This window comes from Mirounga angustirostris, unplaced genomic scaffold (genome assembly GCF_029215605.1).
Source record: "Mirounga angustirostris isolate CCGP_5_RB_7025 unplaced genomic scaffold, mMirAng1.0.hap1 SCAF_10, whole genome shotgun sequence".
NCBI classification, from domain to species: domain Eukaryota; kingdom Metazoa; phylum Chordata; class Mammalia; order Carnivora; family Phocidae; genus Mirounga; species Mirounga angustirostris.
The window spans coordinates 11,135,444-11,162,571 of NW_026991718.1; the positions used below are offsets into that span (position 1 = coordinate 11,135,444).

Consider the following 27,128-nt stretch of genomic DNA (forward strand, 5'->3'; position numbering starts at 1 on the left):
GGAGGGAAAGCAGAAAGCTGAATGAGTTCAACGACCTGCTGTCAAACGAGGATCCTCCTGCCACCGATGTGCCCAGGGAGCCGCACCTGGGCCCACGGACGGCAGCAGATGGCGGGCTCCACTGTAGGGGAGCAGAGGGAGAGGGACAGGAAACGAGGCAAACGGGGTGAGCCCAGGGTGAGGGCTGCTCTTCCACGTGAGGGAAAGGGGGGCAGGGCCCACGCCCGGTGAGCCAGAGACTTGACTGCGAGGGGCCCCCAGCAGAGCCGCAGCCCCCGCGAGCATGAAGGTGCCTAACGCCCATTCTGGCTGCCGAGGACAGCACCCCGACCCCCTGTTCAACCCCTGGAAGGAAAATAAACTCACACATGTTGTAAAAACATGGTGGCCGCGTAGAGTCAGTAAAGGTCGTGGTGACTACTTGGAGTAAAACATCCTCATGGATGTGTGATTCATCACTTACAACTGGATCACACCTTAGGCACGAGAGATAATTAAATCCCGGCATGAGCGCGGGGAAGGCACTTCATAGTATAGACTTACTATAATCCTTTCTCGGCATAAATTCCTCAAGTCAACATTGATATTTTAAGAGCAAACTTAGTTTCTCTGTATGTATGTGCGTGTAAGTGACTATAACCAGCGAGCCGACCTAAAGAAGGAGGTTTATGGCTAATCAATCGACACAGCAGTCTGAGGGCGCCTTCTCTAGAAAGGCCTGGGGGTGTGTAAAAATGCAGGGTCTCAGGGACACGGACGGCTGAGGTGTCTATCCATGTCCCTCATCCCCCTGAGCACGAGCTCGGGCCCTGAGTCACACCCACCAGCCACTGCCGTCCGTGTGGATAAACAGTGTTGGGAGAAGGAAACGCCACTGGGCCCCTGAAGATCTCGCCACCCCTTACCTAACGGGAGCTTCAGAAATGATGGCGCGTCCCTGAGATACTCAACAGTGATGGTCACTTCGTCGCCAGCATTTCTCAAAAGATGCACCTGTCAATGTGACAAAAAACAGCTACTTTACCATCACAAAAGGACCAGACACAGAGTTAAAAAAACCAAGATTCCTATGCACCTGGCCTATTTCTCAGCAACTCTAGGTTGGCGATTACCCGAGACACTGAGACCCCGCAGGCTCCAGAAGAAGCTGCACGCCCCGCAGTCCACACCAGTGTGCCATCTACACGGACACTCACACGCACCAGTGGGGGCGTGCCACCATTCAACCACGGACCGGGCTCACTGCAACCTCCAGGGTGATCTACCAGAAAGTCATGTCAGGTGAGGAGTCGGTTTATGGCACAAACAGCCAAATTTCAGACATTGGCAGAACCCAGGCGAGCTGGGTAATGAAGACACAGCAGATCACAAGCATGAGCTTCGGGGTTTCAATGACATTTGAATCCTGGAGACGTGAACGGGCGTCCCTTCAACGTGCCCACGCTTCTCCGCTGAGTGTCACATTATCCTCAGGGTTCGGTCACTTCATCCACCATCGCTGGGCTTCCATTTCTCGTCACATCTCCGCACACTCACTGACATGGAAGCAAGCGTGATGTCGCCACTCCAGAGCCCAGAGGGGACTGAACTTGCCAGAGTGTGGCTGGTGCGCGGCCAGCCCGCCCTCAGCAGCGTGGCCCTCCCCCACTCCTCCCTCCCCTGGCTCCCGCTTCCTTATTTGTCCCGTCACCCTGGGGCCAGCATCTTACATGGGTACCACAGCTTTCTCAGACACCCGCTATCATCCCCTCCGTGGCCCAGAGAGCCACACATGCTCTCCCCTATCATCCCACACAACCTCATGGGCACCAGCATCTCCACCCCATGGACTGTGCCTGTCCATGGCCCGTGTCCCCTCGACCCTGACCTCACACCTAGGGACCCAAGCGCTGAATTCCCCTCAAATACGCCAGGCTGGACTCAGAGAAACTGCAGACGCACCTCCCTGGGGTCCTACCCCTTCTTCCCCCTGGCGGTGCATGGACAGCCTCCTGCCTCCCGCATGCCAGCCTGAGCTTCATAAGGATTAAACTGCACGATCCTGTGGCCTCACCTCCATCGCACATGTGGCCAAGGCAGCCAGGGCCATGCCTTCTGTGCAGCCACCTCATCCTCCCACTGTCTGGATGCAGGTGCACACAGGACACACAGGCCGTTGTCGGCCCACTGTCATGGACGAGGTGCAAACCCGCCTTCAAACACGCAAGAGACCAACTCACTCAGAAATGGACGCACTTCTCCAAGGAACTCATGGGAGAGGTCACAGCCCCCAGGCCAGGAGGCGCGTCGGGAGCATCCCAGGCCTGCAGCCACCTGTCCGCACCAGCCTCTCCTCGCTGACAGGACGCAGCAGGACCTGACCATTGCTGTGGTGCCAGGGATCCACCGTGCACCTGTGGGAAGCTCAGTGCAACGGGGTTCTCTCCATCTGACCCAAGAGACCCCAACCGGCCACACGGGCCGTAAGCAGCCCTCCTCTCTGGATGGGGGTGGGATCCTGAGACTCAGCACTTCCGAGAAAGGGGACAGCACTGAAGCATCCGAAACATCCTGAGCTCACGTAGATTTAAACTTCGAAGAGCAAGTGTCCCCTGGACAGCAAGAGTCCCAGACCGTGACCCCGCCGCAGCAGGGAGATATGCTCCCAGCCAGCCCGCTCCAAATTCTTCTTCTTTTTTTTTTAAGATTTTATTTATTTATTTGAGAGAGAATGAGATAGAGCATGAGAGGGAGGAGGGTCAGAGGGAGAAGCAGACTCCCCGCCGAGCAGGGAGCCTGATGCGGAACTCGATCCCGGGACTCCAGGATCATGACCTGAGCCGAAGGCAGTCGCTTAACCAACTGAGCCACCCAGGCGCCCTCCAAATTCTTCTTGAAATGAGACATGCACACCCCACCTGCTAAAATATCTGCAGCAATTTTACGTTTAATAACTTTCACAAGCCTTTCTGAAGACGAAATTACTTTGAAGCATTAAAATCTCCTACCCGTTTGGTAAAGGCTGATTGACCCCAAAAGGACCCGCTGCATCTTTCCACGACTCTGTCCTTGAGCTCGGTGTGCGGGGTCCTCACGGAGAGACCACTGTGGACACGCTGATTTTGTCTGAGTGACCCTGAAGTGTGCGGCGAGTGGCCCTGAGCATCAGGCATTTTTACCGGAGGAGGGTCTCCCCGCGGCCCCTGTGCCCGCGGTGATGCTCGGGGCTCCCACACACGGGTCGCGAGGGCTCTGCTTCATTGCGCACCTTCCCCAGTTCAGTGCAGCGTGTATGCGCGTTCAAAACCATCTGTGAGCGCTGATCACTGATGCCTCCAAACTCACCGGACGGACGACTTCAAGGCGCTCTCTCCCCCCACGCCATCCCTGAAGAGTGACAGCTGCCGGGAGGAGACCCCCGACTCCAGCATCCAGGCCAGGCGGCTCCTTTCCGCCCAGAGCGACACGGACCCGCCTTTTGCCTCTAATTAAAACCCGGCATCACGCCCGTCCGCCTGCATTGCTGGCCCCGGGGCACATCCATTCCGTCCCCACCGGGAAACCGGGAGCGGATTCCAGCCTCTGATTCGCAGCCGTGCCCTCAGAGCCCGCAGGGACGTCAACGACCTTCCTCCCCAAAGGACTCAGCTTCCACAGGAGCTCTCCCGAGCTCCCAACGAAAGCCCCGCAAGGCTTCCAGGAGCCGGGCGTCCTCGCAGCTGGGCGGGGAGTTCGTCGGCCAGGGTTCCGAGATCGGGCTGAAGGTCGGGGGCCGGGGGCTCGACGCCGGGGAGCCGCTCCCCGGCCGCAGACGTGCACGGGCCGCGCAAGCTGTGAGGTCCCTCCCTGCAGGGACACCGACCCCACTCAGGGACCCCCGACCTCACTGAACTGATCGCCTCCCGACACCACTCACGGGGCACAAGCCCTGCGTCCACGTCGGGGGCTGGGCACGCGCAGGGCAAGTGTGCCACGCCGTCAGCACAACTTTCCCACAACGCCTTAAAACTCACTTCACTTCACGAGGCCTCTGAGGCGAAGAAACCACTCGGTGCGGTCATGCACGCCGCGGACGCACACACAGGCGCACGCTCGCACGCATGCTCTCTCTCACACACGCACGCACGCACGCACGCGGGTGCACGGTCCCACACAGGTGCATGCACGGCCCATGGGCTCCCTGGCCTTCTCCTCTCCCTGGGGTCGGATCGCTCACCCGACCATACGAACAAGGTCATACGTCCGGCCTTGCTGCGTGTCCACATCTGCACCACCACGTCTGTCCTCCAGCTTGTTCCCAAGGCTGACCCCACTAACACTGTCGTCCCTGGGACCATCCGCCCCAAGCTAGCACCTGACCCCCCTCCTTGTTCAGCGTGAATTCCAAGATCCGTCACCTGCCCCCTCACCCCCGGCAGCGCTGCACCAGCCACGCTCAACTGACCCCCCACCGCCCACCGCTAAGTCCCTGGAAACGCACAGCTCAGACGGGCTTGGTGCGCGTCGCGTGGTCACACTGTCGGCCCTGCGGGCCCAGCACTTCTGTCTTACGGAAGCTGAGCCCAGGACCAAGCACACGTGCGTGCCATCTTGAACCTACCCCCGCCGGCAAACAGAACGGCTGGTGTGCACGGCAGGAGCCCGACGTGTAAATCCTCCTTCCCTCAACTGCCTGGCATGCTAGACGCACCCAGCTACAGTCTGTTGAAATAACCTGCCTGTTGGCCATGTGACTTCCTAAGTGCTTCATTCCCATGCAGGTAAGGGAATAAAAGGTTAGTTTATGAGCGCTCCCCTTAAGCTCAGGTGTAGAACCAGCACACTTTGAACAAAGAAGCTACGTTACTGTAAATGGTTAGTGCCACAGTCAGCAGCAGGGTATCCTAGGTCAGAAACAGTTCATGCAGCGGGTCGTGGGAGCCACATCAGATCTGCTGGATCTGGGAGCCTCAGCCGAGACCCGTGCATCCGTGCACCTGATGGACCAGGTACCAGCCTAGTTGGCAAGGTGACCTTGAAGCACGACCTTCGGTGCGGAGAGGAGACCGTGCAGGGCCAACTACCTTGCCTTATAAATCTCTGCAGGGACGGGAAGCTCAGCATCCGTCTCCAGCCTCGGGGAGCACCGCTGCACGGGGTCCTGCTGCCCTTAGTCACAGCCAGCGCCCACGCCTCACACTCCTCATACGTGTGCATGACGGAGCCATTTCAAGAGTCTGGAAAAAGGGTTTTGCCCAGAGACAGAACTGCACTGTGCTTCCCAAAGGAACACGATGTTAGTTGTTTCTACCTGAATCGCTGCCTTATCCCCAGACAGAACTTACGTGTTAATGCCTCCTCACTGATAACTTCCCTCTCGTTGCTCCTTCCACATGGGAGCCTGGCGCGTGGGTCCATGTGGCACCTGCCTGAGCACCGAGAGTCTGCATGGGACCCAGAGTCAATCCTGTGAAATCCTCTTTGCGGGATCTCCGCTCCTACCTGTGTCTTTGCAAACCATAACCACAAACTGCCAACCTGTGACCTAAGTGACCCCACTGTCCACTCTCAGCGTCTTGAACTCCTTCAGTCCGTGAGGAAAAAGTGCTGGACACTGTGCAGAGACTGGCAGTAAAAGTCACTTGCTCCAGGAATCGCAAGGACGCCTGTGCGCGAGTCCAGTGGCGCATCACACCCTCGGGCCTACCCAGCGCACGTGCGTCACTATTTACTAAAACCAGATAAAGCTTGGCCGCCTCCCTACTTGGCCCCTTGTGACTATTCGTTTGCTGATGTGTCATCATCACTTCATGCCCCAGCAAGGGGCCAGTGACTCGGACAGTGGGTTCCTGGCCCTAATGCCCTCGGGGGTCCCTCTGAAGCCTGCGTTTAAAGAGGCACTGGAGGTGTGGTTCACAACAAGGTAAATCCCCGGGAAACAGTGGCTTCGCTCTGAGCCTGGGCTCCCTGCACACCCAGTGGCCTCCACATCTGTCCTTCACCAAGTCGTCCGCAGGGAACCTCACATCAGACACTGCTGTGGACGTCCCCACACGACGTCCCAGCTTCCAGGCGTGCCCCTTCCCAAGCTCCCAGACACCTGCTGTCATGGGTAACACCTGCTTCATGCTCACATTCTCCTTGTGTCCCTCGAGCTCTTGCCCTATGCAGCCGGGAGGTATCATGAGAAGCCCATTCCTCACAGCCTGCTCCAGCTGCCCAGCCTGGCCCACATGTCCGTGCCCCTTCTCCTCCCACACTCCCGTGCGCCCCAATCACGACCTCTCCGAGAGAATGCTTCAGCCGCTGGGCTCCCCACTGACGTGACTTCACATCCACCCTCCTGCCTTCTCCCCTACAGGACCTCACGCTCCCCCCATCACAGCCCCACACCCCAGAGACTAAGAACGCCTCTTCACCAGTGACGCCCGTCGGGGTCTCCAGTCCTGGCCGCGGCGCCGGGTGTCCCGCTAAGCAGCTGCCCACCGCCCACACACCAGGCAGGACAGTGGGGCTGGAGAAGAACGATGTCTGGCTGAGGAGTCTCACGCCACACTCATGGCCGCTATTCTCGGGGGCGTCAGGAGGTGTTCTTATCCACGCTCCTGCAGGGGACCTTCCTCCTGGTCTTCTCCCCTCAGCTGAAACCCCAGCGTGCCTCCTCTTCCCACAGCTGGTCCTTGCGGGTCACAGGCCGTGACTCCCTAGAAATAAGACCACCTGCACTGCAGCGCGTAGTGGCCCTGACTCCCCTCTCCGCAGAGGGAGGCCCCTCGGACTGCGAGTCCACCTGCGCAGCCTGCAGCCCCCGCCACCTGGCGACCTGCTCCCCTCGGAGCAGGAACAGACCACCTCCCACCCCAGATGTCCCTTCATGCACATCCGTGTGCGCAGCTGCGGCGGCAGAAAAACCCTGAAAGACTGTCTGTCCCTCCGCCAGCCCCTCACGTCCCCAAGCCGGCCCCCGACCATCAGACTGCAAGGCCGGTCCTCAGCCTGCGCCTCCGCCGGCCTCCCCACGCTCTGCCCTGTGTCCACTCCCCTTGGCCTCGGGATCGACGCCATCCTCACCTCCCTGCTCCCCCCTGGGTTTCTTTCCTGGTCTCCCAGAACTCGGAATGGCGGAGCTCTAAGGGGCAGTCCCTGGGCCCTCCCCCCCCACACATATAACCGCCATTCTTAGCTATGACATAACGATTTGTATTTATTCCATTATTTATATTGTTTTTTTAAATTTTATTTTATTATGTTATGTTAGTCACCATACATTACATCATTAATTTTTGATGTAGTGTTCCACGATTCATTATTTTCGTGTAACACCCAGTGGTCCATGCAGAACATGCCCTCCCTAATACCCATCACCAGGCTAACCCATCCTCCATCCCCGTCCCCTCTAGAACCCTCAGTTTGTTTCTCAGAGTCCATCGTCTCTCATGGTTCATCTTTCCCTCCAATTCCCCCCCCATTTTTCCCTTCTTTCTCCTAATGTCCTCCATGCTCTTCCTTATGTTCCACAAATAAGTGAAACCATATGCTAATTGACTTTCTCTGCTTGACTTATTTCACTTAGCATAATCTCCTTCAGTCCCATCCATGTTGATGTAAAAGTTGGGTATTCATCCTTTCTGATGGCTGAGGAATATTCCATTGTATATATGGACCACATCTTCTTTATCCATTCATCTGTTGAAGGGCATCTTGGCTCTTTCCACAGTTTGGCTATTGCAGACATTACTGCTATGAACATTGGGGTGCATGTGGCCCTTCTTTTCACTACATCTGTGTCTTTGGGGTAAATCCTCGGGAGTGCAATTGCTGGGTCATAGGGTAGCTCTACTTTTAATTTTTTGAGGCACCTCCACACTGTTTTCCAAAGTGGCTGTACCAACTTGCATTCCCACCAACAGTGTAAGAGGGTTCCCCTTTCTCCACAGCCTCTCCAACATTTGTTGTTTCTTTCCTTGTCCATTTTTGCCATTCTAACTGGTGTAAGGTGGTATCTCAGTGTGGTTTTGATTTGAATTTCCCTGATGGCTAATGATGAACATTTTTTCATGTGTCTGTTAGCCATTTGTATGTCTTCTTTGGAGAAGTGTCTGTTCATATTTTCTGCCCATTCTTTGTCTTGATTATTTGTTTTTTGGGTGTTGAGTTTGAGAAGTTCTTTATACATCTCGAATACCAGCCCTTTGTCTGTAATGTCATTTGCAAATATCTTCTCCCATTCTGTGGGTTGCCTCTGTTTTGTTGACTGCTTCCTTTGCTTGACGAAGTGCCAGAAGTTCATTTTTGCTTTTGTTTCACTAGTCTTTGGAGATATATCTTGAAAGAAGTTGATGACGGGTGATGTATTAGGGTTCTACTAGAGAAACAGAGCCATAGAGGGAGATACTGGATTTGTGTGCAAGACCGAGAGAGAGAGAGAGAGAGAGAGAGAGAGAGAGAGAGAAATCTGTAGGTCAGAATTCAGACTGGAAACTTTCAGCAGAATTTGTGGCTTCAGCTGATAGTGAGAGTTTTTCTTCCTCAGAGAAATCTCAAAATTTTTTAATCTTAAGGCTTTCAACTGGTTAGATGAGGCCCACCCACATTATGGAGGGTGACCTGCTCGACTCTAAGTCACTGACTGTAAACATCAGCCACATCTACCGAATACCTTCACAGCAACACCTAGCTTAACGTTTGACCAGGGAGCTGGGTGCTGTAGCCTAGCCACATGGACAGATAAAACTGTTAATAAACTGACATATTGATATATGATGGTTATTTAAAAATATGTAAAGGAAAAGAGCCACATTTTAAAAATTGGATTATCTTGGGCACCTGGGTGTCTCAGTTGTTAAGCATCTGCCTCGGCTCAGGTCATGATCCTAGGGTCCTGGGATCGAGCCCCGCATCGGGCTCCCTGCTTGGCGGGAAGCCTGCTTCTCCCTCTCCCTCTCCCACTCCCCCTGCTTCCGTTCCCTCTCTCGCTGTGTCTCTCTCTGTCAAATAAATAAATAAAATCTTTAAAAAAAATTGGATTATCTTTGTTTGAATGACACGTGGAAAGGATCTACTCCTTTGAGTTATAAAGACAATATGTTATTAGGAATATAAATATATGGAAGAATAAATGATCTAAGTATAAGCAGAAAGCACATGACCGTCCCTCGGATGGACGTGGTGCACAGGCTACTGGCCAGGACGCAAACCTGACTGGTCTTCCCAGAGCCAAACATCTCAGCTCCACTCCAGTGAGCAGAGGCCGCTGGGGGTTCTGCCGAGGATGGGCTGGACCTGGAAACAGATCAAATGAGGAGCAATGATGAGTTGAAGGCCCCGCATTGGCATCGCAGGCGGCACGGGGACAATGCAGGTTGGATGTAGCAGGCCTCCTGGAGGGATGGTACACACACAGCGGCGAGAGCAGAGGGCTGGCGCAGGTGGGATTCCAGGCCATTCCAGCTCAGTGCCATGTGTTTGGACGGAACCTGGAACATGCTGGTTTTCTGGGACATGAAGATGGGGCAGGGAATCTCTAAGTGTCCCGTCAATGCCTGGCTTCCTTCAAAGGGATGCAGGATGGCAGATATTTTCCACATGATCACAGAACACGGTCGATCATGTTCTACCTCAGAAGGAAGTAGAAGTGTTTGTCAAACACATGACAACCAATCAGGCCCCCAGTCCATGACCTCAAACCATGACCGATCAGTGAGCGCACTCTGTAACTCCACCCTGACACCCACCGGCCATGGGTCACGCTCTTCGAGTCCGTGGATGTTGGTAAGGAAGCCCTTAGGATGCCCACCGACTTTCCCCAGCAAGGCAGGGTTCTCGCTCAGACAGCAGGAAAAGGGTTTGCTCCGATTCTCACCGTGATACTCCCAATTCCAGCTGGGCCTTCTCCTGGCTGATGCACCCTCACGTGGGAGTCTCATGACCAACATGGGAGTTGGATGAGCAACACATCCCACACCCAAGAAAGGGCATTACTGCAGAATGCTCTGCACGATGACGTGCACCCAAGGAAGCTGGGCAGGCAGGCCAGAGACTGTGTCACAAACTGCTCTGTCTTCCTTTTCCGACACACTAACCCCACAGGGACATGCACAGTCCCAGGGGGGGTCCCAGGAGAGGCATGAATGGGTCTCCGTGTTTTATGAAGTAAGATGCTCATTGGCATTCCCTGCAACCGTCTGCCAGGCAAGCGCTTGCTTGGTAAGCATCAGAAATATGAGCTCAGGTGTCTCACTGACCCCTTTCGACTGTTGCCTGAAAACCATCCACGTCAAAACAGCATCTGAAACTAGTTCTCCAAACCTTCAAGTACAGGCTGTTAAGTGTGATTCACTATTTATTACGGGACTTGTGATTATGCAGTCTTTCCCAAGGAAACATTATGACATCAGTGAGCAACATTTTAATAATGGAGAAATGTCAGATAAAAAGTCAAGATCAAACTTTACCCCTCAGTTCAGGATGGGCATAGATAATTTTGTCACCAGCACCTAAATAGATAGATTCTTCCGGCCTGCTGGTTCCCCACATCTCAGAGCCGTAGACTTCTAAGGGCATGAGAGTGGCCACAATGTGCAGATCCGCGGATGGGGGTCTACCGATGGGAACAAGGCAGAGCTGTGATCTCTTTACCACCTGGGTTTCCTTCCTGTTGGAGTTGACTGGTTTAGAGTGACCCTGTTTGCTTCCAATCCTATTAACATTGATACCCTTACGTGATGTAATCAGAACTGGCTCAACAGTGAGGAAAATGCCAGAAACGTCCATGTGTCACATTGCCAAACCCTCACCTTGCCACCCCTAACCTCACTTCTCCCGAACCGGCGTGCAGACACGCGCCCACATGCACACTTGACAAGAACATCCGTGTTTTCACTTCAATTTAACCACTGACTGGTCCAGCGACCCCCACGGGATGAACCAGGGGATTGCTCATTTACTTTTCTTCCCAGGACATGTCTCTAATACTTTACTGACGTCCATGGAGAATAACTGGAATAAAGAGGTGCACTCATGGGGGCCTGCTGAGCATCACCACCTGGGCTTTGCAGGGAAGGTGGCGCCCAAAGCCGTGGTCAACCTGGGGGTGCAGGTGGGGGCGCAAGTGAGGCCGCAGCCGCGGGTTGGACAGGGACTTCCCACACGGCCCCGACCGTCCTCCTCCTTCCTGGCTTCTCTGTCCTTCCTTCATCCCCGAAAGCCCACTCTGTGCGAGCTGGAGTGCAGCCCGCTGTAAGGAACACCCACACGGCCTCAAGGAGCCGCTGGCCCGTCTTCCTCATCTTTGAGGAAGATTCTGCAGGAATCGGCAGCATGCTCTCCTGCTCTGTCCTGATCACACAGTCCTGAGGACCTCACAAGAGAGCAGCCTATAAACGTGTCTGTCACGTGACTCCTGCTTAGCACTGTGCTGGCCGGACACAGGAACGTGCCACGTGGAGCACAGTGTCCCCGCTCACCACCCGTCCTGGGCTCTCAGCTGTGCACGGGAGTGGGACCTCCTGGAGCCCCGGCAAGCCTGCTCCTCCCCTGCTCCTCCTCCATGTTAGTCCACACAGACGGGAGCGGACCACCAGGTCCCTGGTCGCCTCAAAATCCTCCTGCGTGAAATGAGGGGCTGGACCAGGTATCCATGAGGTCTCTCCATATTTCATGTTTTTAAAATACCCCCAGGTCCACGTGACAGGACAGTTTGCTCTGCGATGACCATGGAGGTCATGCCTCAAGCTGTGCTTGCTCCTGAAATCTTAGCTGAGGAGCTGCTCTTAATCCAGTAACAGAGATGAAAGACCCAAACAGAATGCACAATGAGTTTTTTCATTTCAACCCCTCCCTTTAAAGAACACAGCTACTACTTTAGTTCCTTTAAATGTAAAATTAAAATATAAGACACTTCCAACTATTGATTCTCTTCCCTCAAGAAAGACCACAATCAGGCCTGTATCATCTCCCACTGCCTCGGCAAATTTCACATTCCTGACTCTCCCAGAATAATATTTGTGAAGGTAATGGGCACTTCCACGTGGTGTTACCATATCCGAGCCATTCAGGATCTTACACCAGGCAGCTGCAACTCAGAGTTCCCTTCTGTGTTAACTTGCACTGTTTTGGGTAAATCATCTAAAATTTCCTTTGCTGTATGTGATCCTTGACATCGTCCTTGGATCACTGCTTGGTGGCTCTTATGCCTGAAGTCCTGGCACAGCAGGAAAAACACCATGGGTTTCCACGGACGAACCACGTCATCTTCTCTCTGTCGGGATGTTGGCCTTCCGCCAACAGAAGCCACCGTGAGAAAGAATTGAGAACTTACGGAATGAACTGAAATTTGAGAATAAATCAGTTTCAAAGAAAGAAAACACTTTCTTCAGCATGTCTGCTCTGGGGGCTGGGGCAGGGCAGCTTAGGGGGAGAGGGGAGGTGATCTGGGGTCACCACACTTGGTGAGCGCAGATTCGGTCCCACAGCAACTCACAGACACGGCAGCCACTCGCCTTCCCGAGACTCCCCTTCCTGAGCTCTCATGGGACAGACCTGACTTCTCACAGCAGAGCCACGGAGCCTCAATCAGCCTCCAGAACCGAGTCGACTCAAGGACCGCTGCCCTTGAATCCGGGACAGAGTCCTCAGGAGGAACGTTTGTACCGCCCGCCTCCCCACTGGCTCCCACAGAAGGACGTGCGGCATCGGTGCTGGAGCCGAACTGAGGCCACCTCCCAGGGACCCAAGCCCACGATGGTGGGCCAGGCGACAGTCGCCTTTCCTTCCTCTTGAGCCTACCGCACACACGTCCTGGGGCTGTAGACACAGCCTGCGGCGATTCTTCCCTTTTCTGAATAGAGTTGAAGAGACGTATTCACTAACCGGCGGCATCTCCACGCTGGCTTCCTGACTCACGGTCAGAAGGGGCCTGTGGAAACCCTCAGAACCGCTTCTCCTGGCGCAACAGAAGCCCAGCCGCCGGGCCACAGGAAGGACGGGAAGAATGGCGGTTCGTCCTACGCTCCCAGTCCGCGTGCCTCTCCGGCCCAGGCGGAGCAGGTGAGTCAGCCGTGACGACGGCGCTCCACTGTAAACATGAACACACGGACCCCGACGACGACTACAGAGCTGCCCCCGACGTGCCCTGCTCCTGCTCCCTCGGGTGCGACCGCTCACGCGGCCGTCTCGCCTTCTCCATCCTTGCCGGCTGGAAGCACTGTGTCCTTCCTCTCCTGCCTCAGGGCTACGCCGGCCATCTGTCCGCCTGTCCTTCTGTCGTCTACAGGAAATGGGGCCTCTGCCAGGGCTGTCTGCTGGTTTGCTACCTCGGTGGCATCATGCTTATTCCACTTGGGGAAAATGAGGTAACACCTCGGAGAATTTGGTAACGTGCCAGGGGGAGCGAGACACGGCCCCACGGCAGACGCGAGCCCGCAACCTCCGTGCGTTTGCTGTTTGCTGGTGGCCTGGGGCACATCAGGCATTCCGGGCTGAAGGACGAGTCGCTGCAGGTCGGACCTCCGGCTAGGAAGACAGCAAAACTCCCAGCGGTCTCTGTGGGTTCTGACGGGAACAGAAACCACATCTGGCCACGCTGCTCTGCCCACTTACCCGACAACCCATCAGGCAGCCAGTTTTGAGAAGCAGCATATCCACGCTACCGTCATGCAAGGGTTCCGCCACCCAAGGTGCTGGAGCGTCCACATCGACGGGACTGCTAGGCGGCGTCTGGGGGAGGCTAACAGGACAGCCACATGCATACCCTTGGGTCTGGGGATAAAGCCATGTCAATAAAACCATATCTGCTAGTGAATGCTGTCTTCTTGGAGAAGCTCGTTGGGGTAGTGAGCTGCAGCTGGGCTCTGGCAGGGTCTGAATGCTTGACCACAGGCCCACGAGCCACAACACAAAGCAACTGTCCACCAAGGCTCGAACATCACCTGCCCTGCAAAGCCACACAGCTGGACGTGGGCAGCGACCTTTCCAAGGGGGACTGGTCTATACAAGACTGGGCTGGACCAGGTCTCGGTGGAAGAGGTGAGCACATGAGCAGGAGTCTCGACCCCCTACTGCCGCCACATGACACTTGTGTCCCATAAACCACACCCGCGACCTTACAAGTTGTGTTCCCCACTCCTGTGATTTTGAACACTGCTAATTAAGAGGTCTGGAAATTATGGAGACATCGTGCTGAAACTAACGTATCTCCCGAAATCTCTGTGTGGTGCTGATTCTAATGTGCCCCGGGGTGGAGAACCACCTCCCCCAGCAATTCCCCAGCTCGTGAGTAAGAAAATATTGTCAGTTAGTTATCTTTACATGTCTCTGTACCCATCGGTCATCTAGTCTTCTATCTATAATCCACCTGCCCACCCATCAGTCTAATCCACGCTTTTTGGCTCGTGTCTGATCCAGCTCCAAGGCTCCTTTTCACGAGATGGAAAGGCTTCTGGAGCCACTGTCTGTTCATAGTGATGGAGCTTCTGTGCACATTCTCACCTGAGCAGAGACGCAGGGGATGATAACACCTGATCCCAAAAGACAGGATGTAGGGAGGCGGTGGGAGGAGACAGAGGGCGACTCCACCGGGACAGGGTGAGGGGCGTCTCTGCCAGGAGCTGAGCTGAGAGCAGAGGGTGGCTCTCCTCCAATGTGAATGCAGCGCGTTGCTCCGCATCAGACCACACTCACCCTTGAGGGCAAGGCCTGGCTTATGCACGATTCGATGCCCTTAGTTCCAGCATAAGACATGTTCCATAAATATCTGTCAGGTGAGAATGGCCTGGGGAAAGCGAGCCCCCCTTCTAACAGACGGAGCGAACCTCGGTGAGGGGCGCCGGGTGAGTGGTGGTGCTCCTGTGGGTGGGCACAGCCTGGGACACGCAGCTGCTCTGAGCTCCACACCATCTTCTGTTCTGTGTTTAACACATGTGACTGATTTTGTTTCTGCCCTGAGGCCTTACTGAGGCTGGATGGGTATGGAAACATGTGAAAAAGGACTGATTTTGACTCAACTAGGAGACATAGGAATTTTTACTGATCAGGGCAGTTCTCACCAATGTGTTCATGGTACCCAAGAACTCAGTCTGCTACATCAGACTAGAAGTAACTTTCTACCACGATGCTCTCATATCTGAAAGGTCTTTTTAAAAGTTCTGACCATATTGCAGGGAAAATGAAATCTGTCAGGTGGGCCATTCTGAGGTCCTGTCAGCCCAGCCCACTCAGCCTAGCCGGCCCGTGAGCCCCACCTGCAGACCCGCCCCGGTCCCTGCTCCTCCCCGCACACGTCAGGCTCAGTGACTTTCCTTTGTCTCGGATGACGTGTCTCAGAATTTGCCCAAGACACAAACTTGCCCATGGACAGTCTGACCCTGCTGCAGCTGCTGTAAAGCAGATACCGATGTGGAGAAAAACCCGAGTGTATTAAACAGAGGGAAGCTGTAGGCTTATCCCCACATATGTATTACATGCAAATAAGCAGATTTCTGCCCCTGTCATGTAGCAAAACTATTCCGAAGCTTGGGACGGTATGTGCATGAGGAAGATTCATTTTGTGGATCCTTTGTGTTCAAGCAGAGCTGACATTCTTCCTTTTAGGATTAACTGAAACTAGGATTTACTCTGAAAAATGAGGGTGTGAGGCTACGTGATTTATGAGGCCTTCACAAACTTAATATTTTTATGAACTTTATGAATCTGAAAAACGGAATCTGTCTCATTAGTAGTGCTAAAACCACATCTTTTCTGTCACATAAGAATCTAGACATATCATTTGATAATGTGATTTAAAGGTATATTTGTACCCAATATTGGAATAGCTCTGTTTATAAGGTTTGCCCATCATTCACTCAAGGATGAGCATTTGGGTGAACACTGCCTGCTTTCTCTGGGCTGGGGCGGGGTGCACGGGGCCCTGTGAGTCATGTCTTTCTTCACCCTAAGAAAGCAAACCTGCAGAGAAAGCACAGACGTGCAGTTTAGAACGTGGACAGCTGGAAACACTCCATGCACATACACCCCAAACTGTGTGTCCCTCGAGAGCCAGTACGTGTTTATGCTGACTGCGAGCGCCTTCTCCAGGCCTGGCGCAGATCAGGAGCCATGCGTGGGACCCACAGGAAGAGGTGGGGGTGCATACGGATTCTTCGCAGGTGAGCAAACAAGACGGGCTGTGAGCAGGTGTCCTGGAAGCTCAGTGTGCCTCATCTCGGGGGACCTTCCAGCACAGCGGCTGTCTGCCCTCACCTGGAGCTAATGGTTGGTTTCCTGGGAAAACAAACCCTGAGGCAGGGGTGTCCACACGCCAACCCTTCAGGGGATGTTCACAGACTGAAAGTGTGCTGGGAACCCTGTAACCCTCAGAATAAGCTCCCTGTGAGAGGCATCCGCACCAGTGCCTCCGGGACCAGGCGTTCCTCCTGGTCTCGCCTCCTCTCCCCCAGGTGCCACCCCTGCACTGAGCTGCACCTGTGGCTGTCCCCATCGCCCTCCCTCATCGACGTCACCCTCCTTCATCGACGGCACCTGCGACCTTGACCCCACCGCTCTGTGGTGCCATCCTGGCATCAGCCATGCCCTGTGCACGGATGTCAGAGCTTCTCTGTGCCCAGCATCCCGTGGGGTGTTTATTCCATCCTTCCTTGCATCCTGTGGTCTGACCTGACCACAGAAGGAAGTCTGGGGCAAATGCATGTTGATGAGCCCTCGTCCCAGGTATCACCAGGTGTGTGCATTACGAGATGTCCTGCAAGGTGTCTGCCCACATTACACACAAGCGTGTGAGAGCAAGCCAATAAGGGGACACCTGACAGACACGTCTCACCACCAGCTGGGCAGCATCCATACTCCCCAACGCTCAGTCTTCCCAGTTAGAATGGGAGCGGCACCGTTCACCCTGCACAGCTTGTGAAGGCCCATCGCAGTGTCCATGATGCACCTCCCCGCACACGGGCATCTCACAGGGCCTCCGGCAAGGCACCTGCTAAGTCTTTCTAGCGTTCTTTCCAGTTCACAAATACATTCAGTGAAATATGATTTACAGAGAAAAGTAATCACAACAAAAGAATATACAACAAGCAGAACAAAAGTTACAAAAGGAGGCACACTCACCACTTCTTCATGGGTTGCATCTTCTACGTTAATGCCGTTAACCTGAAAAGATGACAAATTGAAAAGTTTGAGGATGATATTGGTCACTAGAAGTTTAAAGTAACAACAGAGCCAAGGGCTAACATTTGCAATACTGACCTGCAGCACGGCATCTCCTACGAACAACATCCCTGTCTGGTCAGCTGCAGGGTTGCAAAAGGGGCACATGTGTTAAGAAACATTCAGGGACGTCATGCTTTGTTAGGGCACTTGTCCAAGCTTAGTGTCAGCAGCAACTGGAATGGCTTGTGTGTGGGCACATGCGCGTGCATGAGTGGGAACGTGCGTGTGTGCACGTCTGTGGGTGAATGTGTGCATGGGAACACGCATGCATGAGTGTGCACGTGTGGGGAATGTGTGTGCCCATGAGTGTATGCACACGTGTGTGTATTGGGAATGTGTTGTGCATGTGTGTGGGTGAGCGTGTGAGCACGTGCACACGTGTGTGTGTGAACATGTGTGTGAATGTGTGTGCACGAGTGCGCACATGCGTGGGGAATGTGCATGCTTGTGAGTGTGCACACATGCATGTGTGGGTGTGACTGTGTTGCACATGTGTGTGGGTGACCGTGTGCACTCATGTTGGTGAATGTGTGTGAACATGTGCATGTGAGCATGTGTGTCAGTGTGCATGGGGCGTGCAAATGTGAGTGCACTTGGGCGTGCATGGATGTGTGTGGACTGCATGGGTGCACACGCGCGTGCATGGGCCCGTGTAGGTGTGGGAAAACATCAGCAGCCAAGCAGCAGGCACCCCACCCATCAGGCTGAACAGCCAACTTGAAGCAATTAAGAGAGTTACTTCGCAGACGTGTAAGTGTTGTTTAATGTGGAACACGAGTGTCACCTCCTCCTAATGAAGAATTTCACCACCTTATGTGTAAAGTCTGATTCCCGGCTTTTATTAAGTCGGCACAGACAACAGAACAGGAATCCCAAAAGCTGTTCAGCATTTCCGCACTTTCTCGGGAACAAATTTACACAGACAGTTGTAATTAAGGAGACGGTGCAGAGAACACAGATGGGAACATGCCCTGGGGAGCCCGACAGAGGCTCACGGCACCGTCCCCACCGCCCCTCCAGTCCTCAGGGGCGGGGACAGCTGCTTCCAGTAGATGAGCACATCTGCCCAAAATGTAAAGCATCTCGAATTCCCACCCTCCTATGAATTTGTTTCAATTTTTTAGTCTTTGGTTAAATATTGGAGACCAAATAATAAGCTACTCTTTTAACACTGCAATTCTCTATGTTCCCCGAATGCATTTAATGCTAATTGTTAATATTATATCTGGTCATTGACATACTTTTTTGAAAATACAGTACAGCCTTTATTTGACTAAATGTAATGGTACTGAATTGACTAAATGAATGGTACTTAGGTAATTAGCAATGTTCTCATTTACACAGCAACCTTGCCCAGAAAGCCTGCATGGCCTGGCGGTGTGACCTGTCTCTCTCCGTGTCTATCTCTGGGTCTCTCTCCGCTCTCCCCACCCTTCTGTTTTTCCGAACCCTGTCCAGCTCTGAGTTGGGGGCAGGGAACAGGACAATGCTGATTTCAGGGGCCCCAAGTCTATCAGGTGACAATCCACACAAGGCAACAGAAGGATTATTGACTACTGACTATACAAATATTTTGTAAAATTATGCATGGTAGCATCCACATCCACATATAGCTCTAACAAGCACGAGAGGTGCAGACGGTCTGGTGAACCCCAGGTGCAGGACTTAATTGTGCAGGACCTCGGAAAAACCTAGAACACACACACAGTTCTGCCCTGAAGCTGAACAGAAACAAGGGGGGGTCCACACCAGGCTTGGTCAGGTGGAACGGGGTGAGGCAGGATGGGCAGGGGACGGAGCGCTAAGGACAGGTAGTCATGGGTCACAGTGTGAGGCCCTAGACACCATGTCACAGGAAGGGACTTAATTTCACTGCTATCATGCATCCTTCAGGGCCGGGCTACCCCTCTGAAACCCTCCCTTAGTGACCTGCACATACTTGCCATGCAGTGAACATCAGTGAAGGACACTTTTATCCCCCGAGTCTTTCTGGGAAAATGTCATCTATATGAACAGTGAACTCAGGCAGTGAGAAGTTCAACATTATCTGAAAAAATATTTTCTTTTGTTTCCAGACATTCAGATATGAAGTCTTAAGAGTTTGAATAGTGAGGTTCTTATCTGCAAAATTACACAAATCTACTCAATAAATATTAACATATTTGTATATGGACATGTAATTGTTTCAAGTGTATATGTGATCTATCCCTTTGACGTGTCTGTGCCTAGAACCCACTGACTCCCAGCTCTACCTGACCTGTCCGAACCCCAAGTTCTCAGCTCTCTGGCCTTGGGACCAGCCCCTCTGTGGCCGTGGGACCACCCACTCTCCAGCCATGGGACCAGCCCCGCTCCAGCCGTAGAAGCAGCCCCTCTCTGGCCGTGGGGATCAGCCTTATAACTGAGGCAACCCCTTGACTCTTCCTGGGGCCGTGTTCTCACGGTGTGATCGAACTGACTTCCTCCCTGTGCACCACGTGGCAGCGCTCCCACAGGAAGCCTCTGCCAGCTCTCAGGGGTCTCTGTCTTGCTCCTTTCCGCAGAACACTGACCAAGGAAAAGCCTCAGGTGGTGGCCAGTTTGTGGTCAGGCCTCCCCGAAGACGCTGCACAGCCCCTGCCCTTCCCCACGGTCTGTGTCCCCGTCCCTGCCGTGCACCAACCACCTCAAGTCACTGCTCCTTCGCAGAGCGTATCTATGGCCTTTGAGACTGACCTCTGCTCAGGTATTTAAAACAAATATTCTTGTCTTCGCTTTTGTGAGAAAGAAAAGGACAAAAGTAAAAGTTTTTTCTATTAAAATTAAACAATAACAAAAATGTGATGGTGTTAGGGATCTGTTAAAAATAATCATTTGGTATCTTTTTGAGACCGATGTCTCAAGAAGAACCCACACAAGTCTCTGCAAAACCAGAATTATCAGAGAGAGACTCGTCATCTTCTGTGGTCTGGTCTAACTTTCTGAAAACAAGCCCACGTCCAGGACATCCCCCGTTCTCGGCAATTCTGCCCAAAGCACAGACTCACATCAGCAGTGGGGCTCCACGTGATTCTTGGCGCCGTGTTCAGCCCGACTTCAAGGGCAGCCTTGCTTATGGATCCTCCCAATGCTGAGGCAGGTGAGATGCAGAGGGAGAGGCCACCACCCACACGGTCTCCACCATCTCCGCAGGTACGGGACACGCACCAGCCCTGGTGCTCACCAAGGAAGCCCTAAAAGCTCATGACCACCAACCTCAGTTCCACACCCTGAGCCCCACAAGATACCCGGTCCAAGCACATGCCAGTCCGTTAGCCATGTGCGCGGCGACCTCGTGTCGTGGTCATACGTGTTTCACCTGATACTTCACGTCAAGTGAAGCAAACTGGTGGCATCTGCAGTAGCCAGTCAGAAGACGGGCCCCACAGAGCGACGGTCCTCGGGTCTGAGCGCAGTCCCAGCGGCGCTTGGCAGTGTCTGCACACCACACTGAGCTCATTTCCAAAACAGCACCCTTGCTCACCATCTAGACTCTCCCAGACGCCATTATTCCATGTGCACAAGGGAGGCTGAGTGCACCTGCCTCGAAGGCCTGCAAGGGCTGCAAGGGCTGAATGTCAGTCCTCGGAAGTGTTCACAGAGGACCTCTCCCCTCCTTCCTAGGAGCCCCAGGGAGATGTGCTCTTGACAATGGGAACACCTAAATTTTTGAAGTAATTTAAGGGATTTCAGACCTTTTGAAGTAAATAAAAAGGTATTTCCATCTCCCAGGATGGCCCTCAGCAGCGGAAGCCGACACAGTCAATGGAATTGGCAGAATGTAAGGAGTGACGGCCAAGCAGGTCCCAGGCCGGTGCCTCTGGGGCAGATGGCACCATGGGGGACGCGCCGGGGGACGCACTGGGGGACGTGCCAGGGGATGGCCGCAGCCCAGCCTACTGGGTCCTTGGTGCAAACCTGCTTCCCTTGATCTTCACACGCAGCGACCTTCAGAAGCAGGAATGTCGGCAGCCTCCAGTCCCCTGCTCTGCTTCGGTCGAGCTCTCTGCCGTGGGCTGCTGAAAATGAAGACTCTCCCCACACAGGAGTCACGTCCCACCCATCCTTCAGAGCCTGGGATCCACCAGAACATCGAGGTTGCTGCATTTCTCTTCAGCGCTGAAGTTCTCTTTTATTGTCTGTTTAAGTTGTTTATTTTGATGGCTGTAAAAACATACCTTTCATTGATTCGTCTACAATAAAGAAGAAGGAATGTTGAAATACTCCTCGTTCAATTTTCTCCAGCTCTAACCAGGCCCAGGGCTGGACCCTGGGACCCTCTACCTCATACAGCCTGCGCACTGGAGATGAAGAGTAGAACGTGGTTGGTTACAGAAGCAGGGGGAGGTAGTTTGGCCTCAAAATTCCAAATCCAGCTCCACACTCACCCACCCCAAGGTGAAAGGACTTTCTCAGGCTACATCTACACAAATCCGGTCAGGTCCAGGTTAACCCATCTCAAAGAGAAGGAGTCTACCAAGATTCACAGACCCCCAGGAAGAGTTAGGGGAAGGGACTCCTCTACCCGTGTGGGCACACGGGCCTGCATGTCTAGCCTACATTCTACACTCCTCTACTGAACGGACGGGAAGGTGAGGAGCTCTGCGGGCAGCAAGACCAGAACCCAGGACACAGGCCCCCAGGTCTGAGCAGTGACACCCCGAGGACGTGGCGCTGTGAAATGTTCAAGTCTACAAAAAGGCAGCTCAGACTCTTCCATCCGCTCCCTGAGGCTGGCCCTCTGCTCTCCTGGTACCTGTCGTACACTTACCAGGGTGTGCAAGATGGCAGGGGTCGCAAAGACCTCAACATGGGCTACACATACAGGAGTTCTGTCAAATGGAACAGGGGTCAGACAGGAAAAGCTGTAACATGCATTTGTTAAACTGATGAAATATCATGGACATGAAAATAAATCAATCACCGATCCTATATTGTGACGACATGTTCATGGCAGCAAGATGCTAAATACAAGTGAGAATACCAAAGCAAAACAGAGGGGCGCCTCGGAGGCTCAGTCAGTTAAGCATCTCACTCTTGATTTCAGCTCAGGACATGATCTCAGGGTCGTGAGGTGGAGCCCATGTCGGGCTCCTCTCTCAGCGGGGAGTCTGCTTGAGATTCTCTCTCTTTCTCCCTCTGCGCCCCCCCCCCGCTCATGCTCACTCTCTCTCTAATATATAATTAAAAAAAAAAAAGTAAAATAGAAATCAGGGGTCCAGGAGACCCACAGCTGCACCCCACACAGCTCAGACACTGGAGGAGGTCTGATAAGCACAAGACTGCAACTGCGGGAGCTCAGCCCCTTGCAGGCCGGAGAGCAGGGCACACCAAGAAGTTTCTGCGATCAACAACTGAATCAGAGAAGCTTATGATGTTCCTTTTGCTTTTTAAAAACATAAATATCATTAAGAAGGTACGTGTGTGACTCAAGACACTCCCTTCATGGGGACCCTGTTTGTGACCAAGCACTAGGGGTGAGTGGGGGAGTCCGCATCCCGAGAGGGTGCGGGGAAGCCAGGCAAGGTGGAGCTTCTGCAGGTGGGCATGCGCCTCAGGAGACCTGCGGGTCAGCGGGTGACCATGGCCAGCAACACTCGAAGGGCTGGATGTCCACCTGAGCATTTACGGTTTTCTGAGTGGAGAGGGTCATGGGAGATTTCTAGAGCTGCCACATAGAGTGTTAAGTTCAAAGGATGTGGACACACACAACACACGTGTGTTCTCAGTGTGAGTTGCCACACTCACACAAAACTCCTCTCGGGCTCTGATGAAATCTTCATAGTAACCTTTACGGAAGGGGCCAAATCCTACTGCCTATGGCCATTTCAGGGCTTTAAGTGAGATTTGGGGTGATCACATCGCCAGCACCCCGCGAGCCACCCCGATGAGCCTGTACTTGCAAATCCTGAGCAGGTGGGCCTGGGCAGGTACACTCAAACCCTGGCGGAAGCAGGCAGCGCACGTCTGAGACTGATCTCATCCCACACAGCGGGCTGGCTGGGCTCAAGGCACACAACACAGCATGACGTACCTCTCCACTAGCCTGTGAGGGGAATGCCACATGCACTGAGCAAGTTCTGTGGGGCCCCTCTCGCCTCCCAGGTGTTGCCAAGACCAGAAAGACTTCCCCACCCACTAAATACCACTCTCCTCACTGGCAGAATCAACAGGATCCGCTTGAGCTGCACAAGGTGGGGATGCCAGGAACAAGCTCTGTGCACCCCTGGATTCTGAGAAACCAGTGAGGGGCCCTGACCGTCAGCATTGTGGGGGCAGAGGCCGCCGGGCAGAGTGCAGCTCCCCAGAGCTGTGGCACCCTCCTGAAGAGAAGAGGGAGTGAAGGCCCAGTCACAGCACCCGCCCAGGGGGGCTGTGATGCCCCCCACGGCCTCGGTGGTCACCCAAGGACCCAGCTGGTCCAGCTTCCCGCTGTCGTGTGGAATCTCAGCATGCCCGCTGAGAGAAGCTTGACTTCCAGAGCCAGGCAAGATCTCCACACTGATGACTTCACAGCAAGGACAGTGAAGCCCAACCAGGACAAGTGAGCTCCTCAGGAACATGCTTCAAGGCTCCAGGGCCGGCTCTTCTGAAATGCCATCCAAAGTCCACCACCCACAAAGCCCCAGGATCATGAAATTTAATTACATCCTCAGACAGACCTGAGCGCAGCTTATCCTGCTTACTGGCAAAAGCACATCTGCTCTACACACCTTAAGAGGTAATTAACCTTCAACTATGAAGCTTAATCTCTTGTTGGTTATGTACATGTTCTGTCCATGCTCACACATACAGTGTACACATGATACATAGAACAGGCTCCGACGTAGGCATCCACATGTGCACATGCACATACACTCACACAAACACGGCAACTTGCATGCATGCATTCAGGGAGGCATGCAAAGGTCCTGTGCATCCCATCTCCATGTCCCTGGGACTGGAAAGGAAACAGGCATCCAGGATGTATTTAGGAGATAGGGAAAGTTGTAAGAGAAGGGTGGAGGTAACAGACAGAGGGGAACCATACGCAGATTGGCAGAAAGGTGGCACTGGACCCTAGGTGTCCTGGGTCTAAGTTCTTCACTATTTCATTTGACCCCTATATTCCTTCGTATTCTCATTAAAAAAAAAAAAAAAAAAAAGCCCACAAGTATATAGGCATTTCCTGTATACATTTTAGACATTTCTTCACAAGGTAAATGCAGCATCATCTCAGATGCATATTTGGGAGACACTGAAATAAACAAGAGACTTGAGGAATAAGTGCTCACCGACTAGTCCCCACTATCCAGAGGGTGGACTGGTATGAAATGCTGGAGTTTTCTAATTTTAGTAAAGATAATTTTACTACATTATTTCTAAGATTTTTTTTCTAGTTGGTAACCATTTATGGCTCATTAATTATTAACAAATGGAGTAAAAAGTCATATAGTTAAAACCACATATTTTAGGAAATTTATGCATAAAATACAGTAAATTAGGAAAAATTTCAGTGTGAACTTGGAGTCTGTAAAAGGAAGTGTTTTCTAGCTCACTGCATTAAATGTTCTGACAGCTGCCATACCTGCTTCTCTACTTGTCACCACGTCCTCATGTCCCTGGCTCCCAGACCTCGTGCACCAGCAAGAAAGGGCTCCCCAGCAGGTGCCGATTACACACTTGGCACAGAAGCAAGCACACAGGCTGGGAAGCCCGTCATGAGCTTAATTAACAGAAGAACGAAAGAGAAGCAGCACGAGAAAGTGGGATACAGCTAGAAAGGTAAGGACCAAGTAGGGACTTTGGCATCACAATGTGAAGAACTGGTCACAAGTATTAAGAAGAAGCATCCAATGGCGTGCCCCAAAATAAGGATTAGTCGAGGTTTTGAAAAGCAGGGCTAATGGACACATGAGATCCTTTGTCTCCAAGGAAATGAAGCTGCTGAAGGCACAGTTGCTGACAAAATGCAAGTGAGGACCCCCCATGCTTGCCCAGCCCCCCCCCCCCCCAAGCCACTGCTCCCATGACAGGTGCATCTCCTCATACTGTTTCAGCAGAGGGTGGGTCTCCTCCTAGTGAAAGGAGGTCCTGCCCTGCCCTAAACCCAAGCTGGAAAGGGCTGTCCCAACAACACGGGGCATGCTCATTCCCTCGGCCTTTCTGGGGGTGGATTTGGGGTCCAGTTCCAGTTACTGAGGTGGAAAAGATGCTTGAAGGCCTTCTTGAATGAAAAGATGGCCCTTCCTAGGCGTGGCTTCCCCCATTTCTCTTCTGCCCTGCATCTTAAACCGCAAGTGCTATTTTGCAAACGTGAAACAGGTAACTTGAGGAGAAGCCCTAGTTGCTAAGGATGGCTCCGCGGAAGGATGGGAAGAAGCTGGGGCCTGGACAGCTGACTTCTTGTTGAGTGAGAACAACAGACCTGCATTCCTTTAGGCTGCTGTACATTTAGGTTACTTCACAGCCAAACACATCCCTACCTGGACCTGAATCTGGGTTTTCATGATGCTAATTTATCAGGGCAATACCTACTGAGGACCTCAGAGACGGGCCGGTTTGGCTGTTTGCCGGCCGTGTGTCTGAGGACCGTCTCTGCCGTGTATCTGTGCCTCGGTGTTCTCATTGCACAGTGACGGTGGCCACAAGAGTCCCTATCCGATAGGGTCCTGAAAGGTCCTAGGATTCATGGCTGGGCACAGAAAGCATTAGCTTAAGTTTATATTACATTAGGTATGGGTACCTAACTGAAGGCGTGTGCCTCAGCCTGGCTCGGGCCACGGTGCATGGGGGTCGGCCAGCGGGCTCCCCACGGAGCTGGCGAGGGACAGTGCCTGAGGTGTGCTGGCAGAACCTCTGGCTGTGTCCTGCGTGCAGGCCCCGGAGGGACTTCAGATGCTCGCTGGAGGTGGAAAAACTGTTGCGGAAGAATCAGAGGTGCCAGAGGCCAGCCCAGCCCAGGGCCTCTCTCTGTGCCTCTGCACCCCGCTCAGGCCCCCACTCCTTTCACAGCCCAGGTGGTCAGCTGCTCCTGTTCTCCGTGGACATTGCGTCCTTAGGACATCACCCATTAATTCAGGTGCTTCTCCTGTTTATTCCCCTGAGCCTCACACAGATAACTGGGCCCAGTATGCCTGCACCTGCCACCGCACGGATCCCTACCCCCGCCCTCATTTCCAGCATTCACGTGACCCCCAATATCCACTGTGTCATTTTACCAAATGCCACTGGATGCAGCTGAAGCTAAAGATACAGGGACTCCAGCAGGAGTCCTGTGGAGTCTCAGTAAAACCGCGCCCGGGGCCCCCCTTCAAAGCGCAGGGGAGTCTGGTGGCCAGTGTCCACATCCCCGAGCCGCTAGCATGACCACTTCCTACAGCAGCCAGGTGATTGCTCGTTAATGGAAAACAGATCTTACCACCCCGCGTTTGGGAAGTCCTCAAACCACGCTCTCACTCACAGATACAACCCAGGCTCCTTGCAGGGGCTTCGGAGCCCTGAAACCCTGGCCACTGGCTTCTCCCTGCCCTGAGCTGCTGTGCGTCCTCTTGTCCATGTGCAGAATGCTCCTGCCGAGGGCCGACTTCCCCTGACCACGTCACACGATCCCCCTCACGTCCACCCCCACACGGTTTAGTCTCATAAACAGTGGTGGTCACCACCTTCTCCAATTCCCTGTAATGGCAGGCTCACCACTGAATGCCCAGAACAGAACCTCTTCTAAAGAGGTTATCTGTTGAATGTGGTTGCACAAATCCGCAGATGAATGAGTGGACAACCCAATTTCCCCTTTGACCTTCCAGTTTATAGCCCCCCGGTTCCTGAACGCAAAGCCAGGTAGACGTCAGGTTCCCATGGTAAGGGAATGAAGCTGCGGAGAATCCCTCAACATCTAGGCCTTTCTTCTGGGGACAATGACCCCTGCCCCCAACAGGAAGGGTATCCAAGCTACGGAGGTTGCTGGCCAT

General features: G+C 53.4%; 1 protein-coding gene across 1 annotated transcript in view; it reads right to left on the reverse strand.

The window, feature by feature from the left end:
* SNTG2 (syntrophin gamma 2) overlaps positions 1-27,128 on the reverse strand; it is a 156,007-nt gene that overhangs the window by 113,856 nt on the left and 15,023 nt on the right. Inside the window, exons 5-7 of the mRNA XM_064573510.1 lie at positions 17,197-17,240; positions 17,059-17,100; positions 906-993 (exon numbers count right to left, since the gene is read on the reverse strand). Coding sequence (XP_064429580.1) covers positions 906-993; positions 17,059-17,100; positions 17,197-17,240 — 174 coding nt within the window. The remainder of the gene's footprint in view (positions 1-905; positions 994-17,058; positions 17,101-17,196; positions 17,241-27,128) is intronic.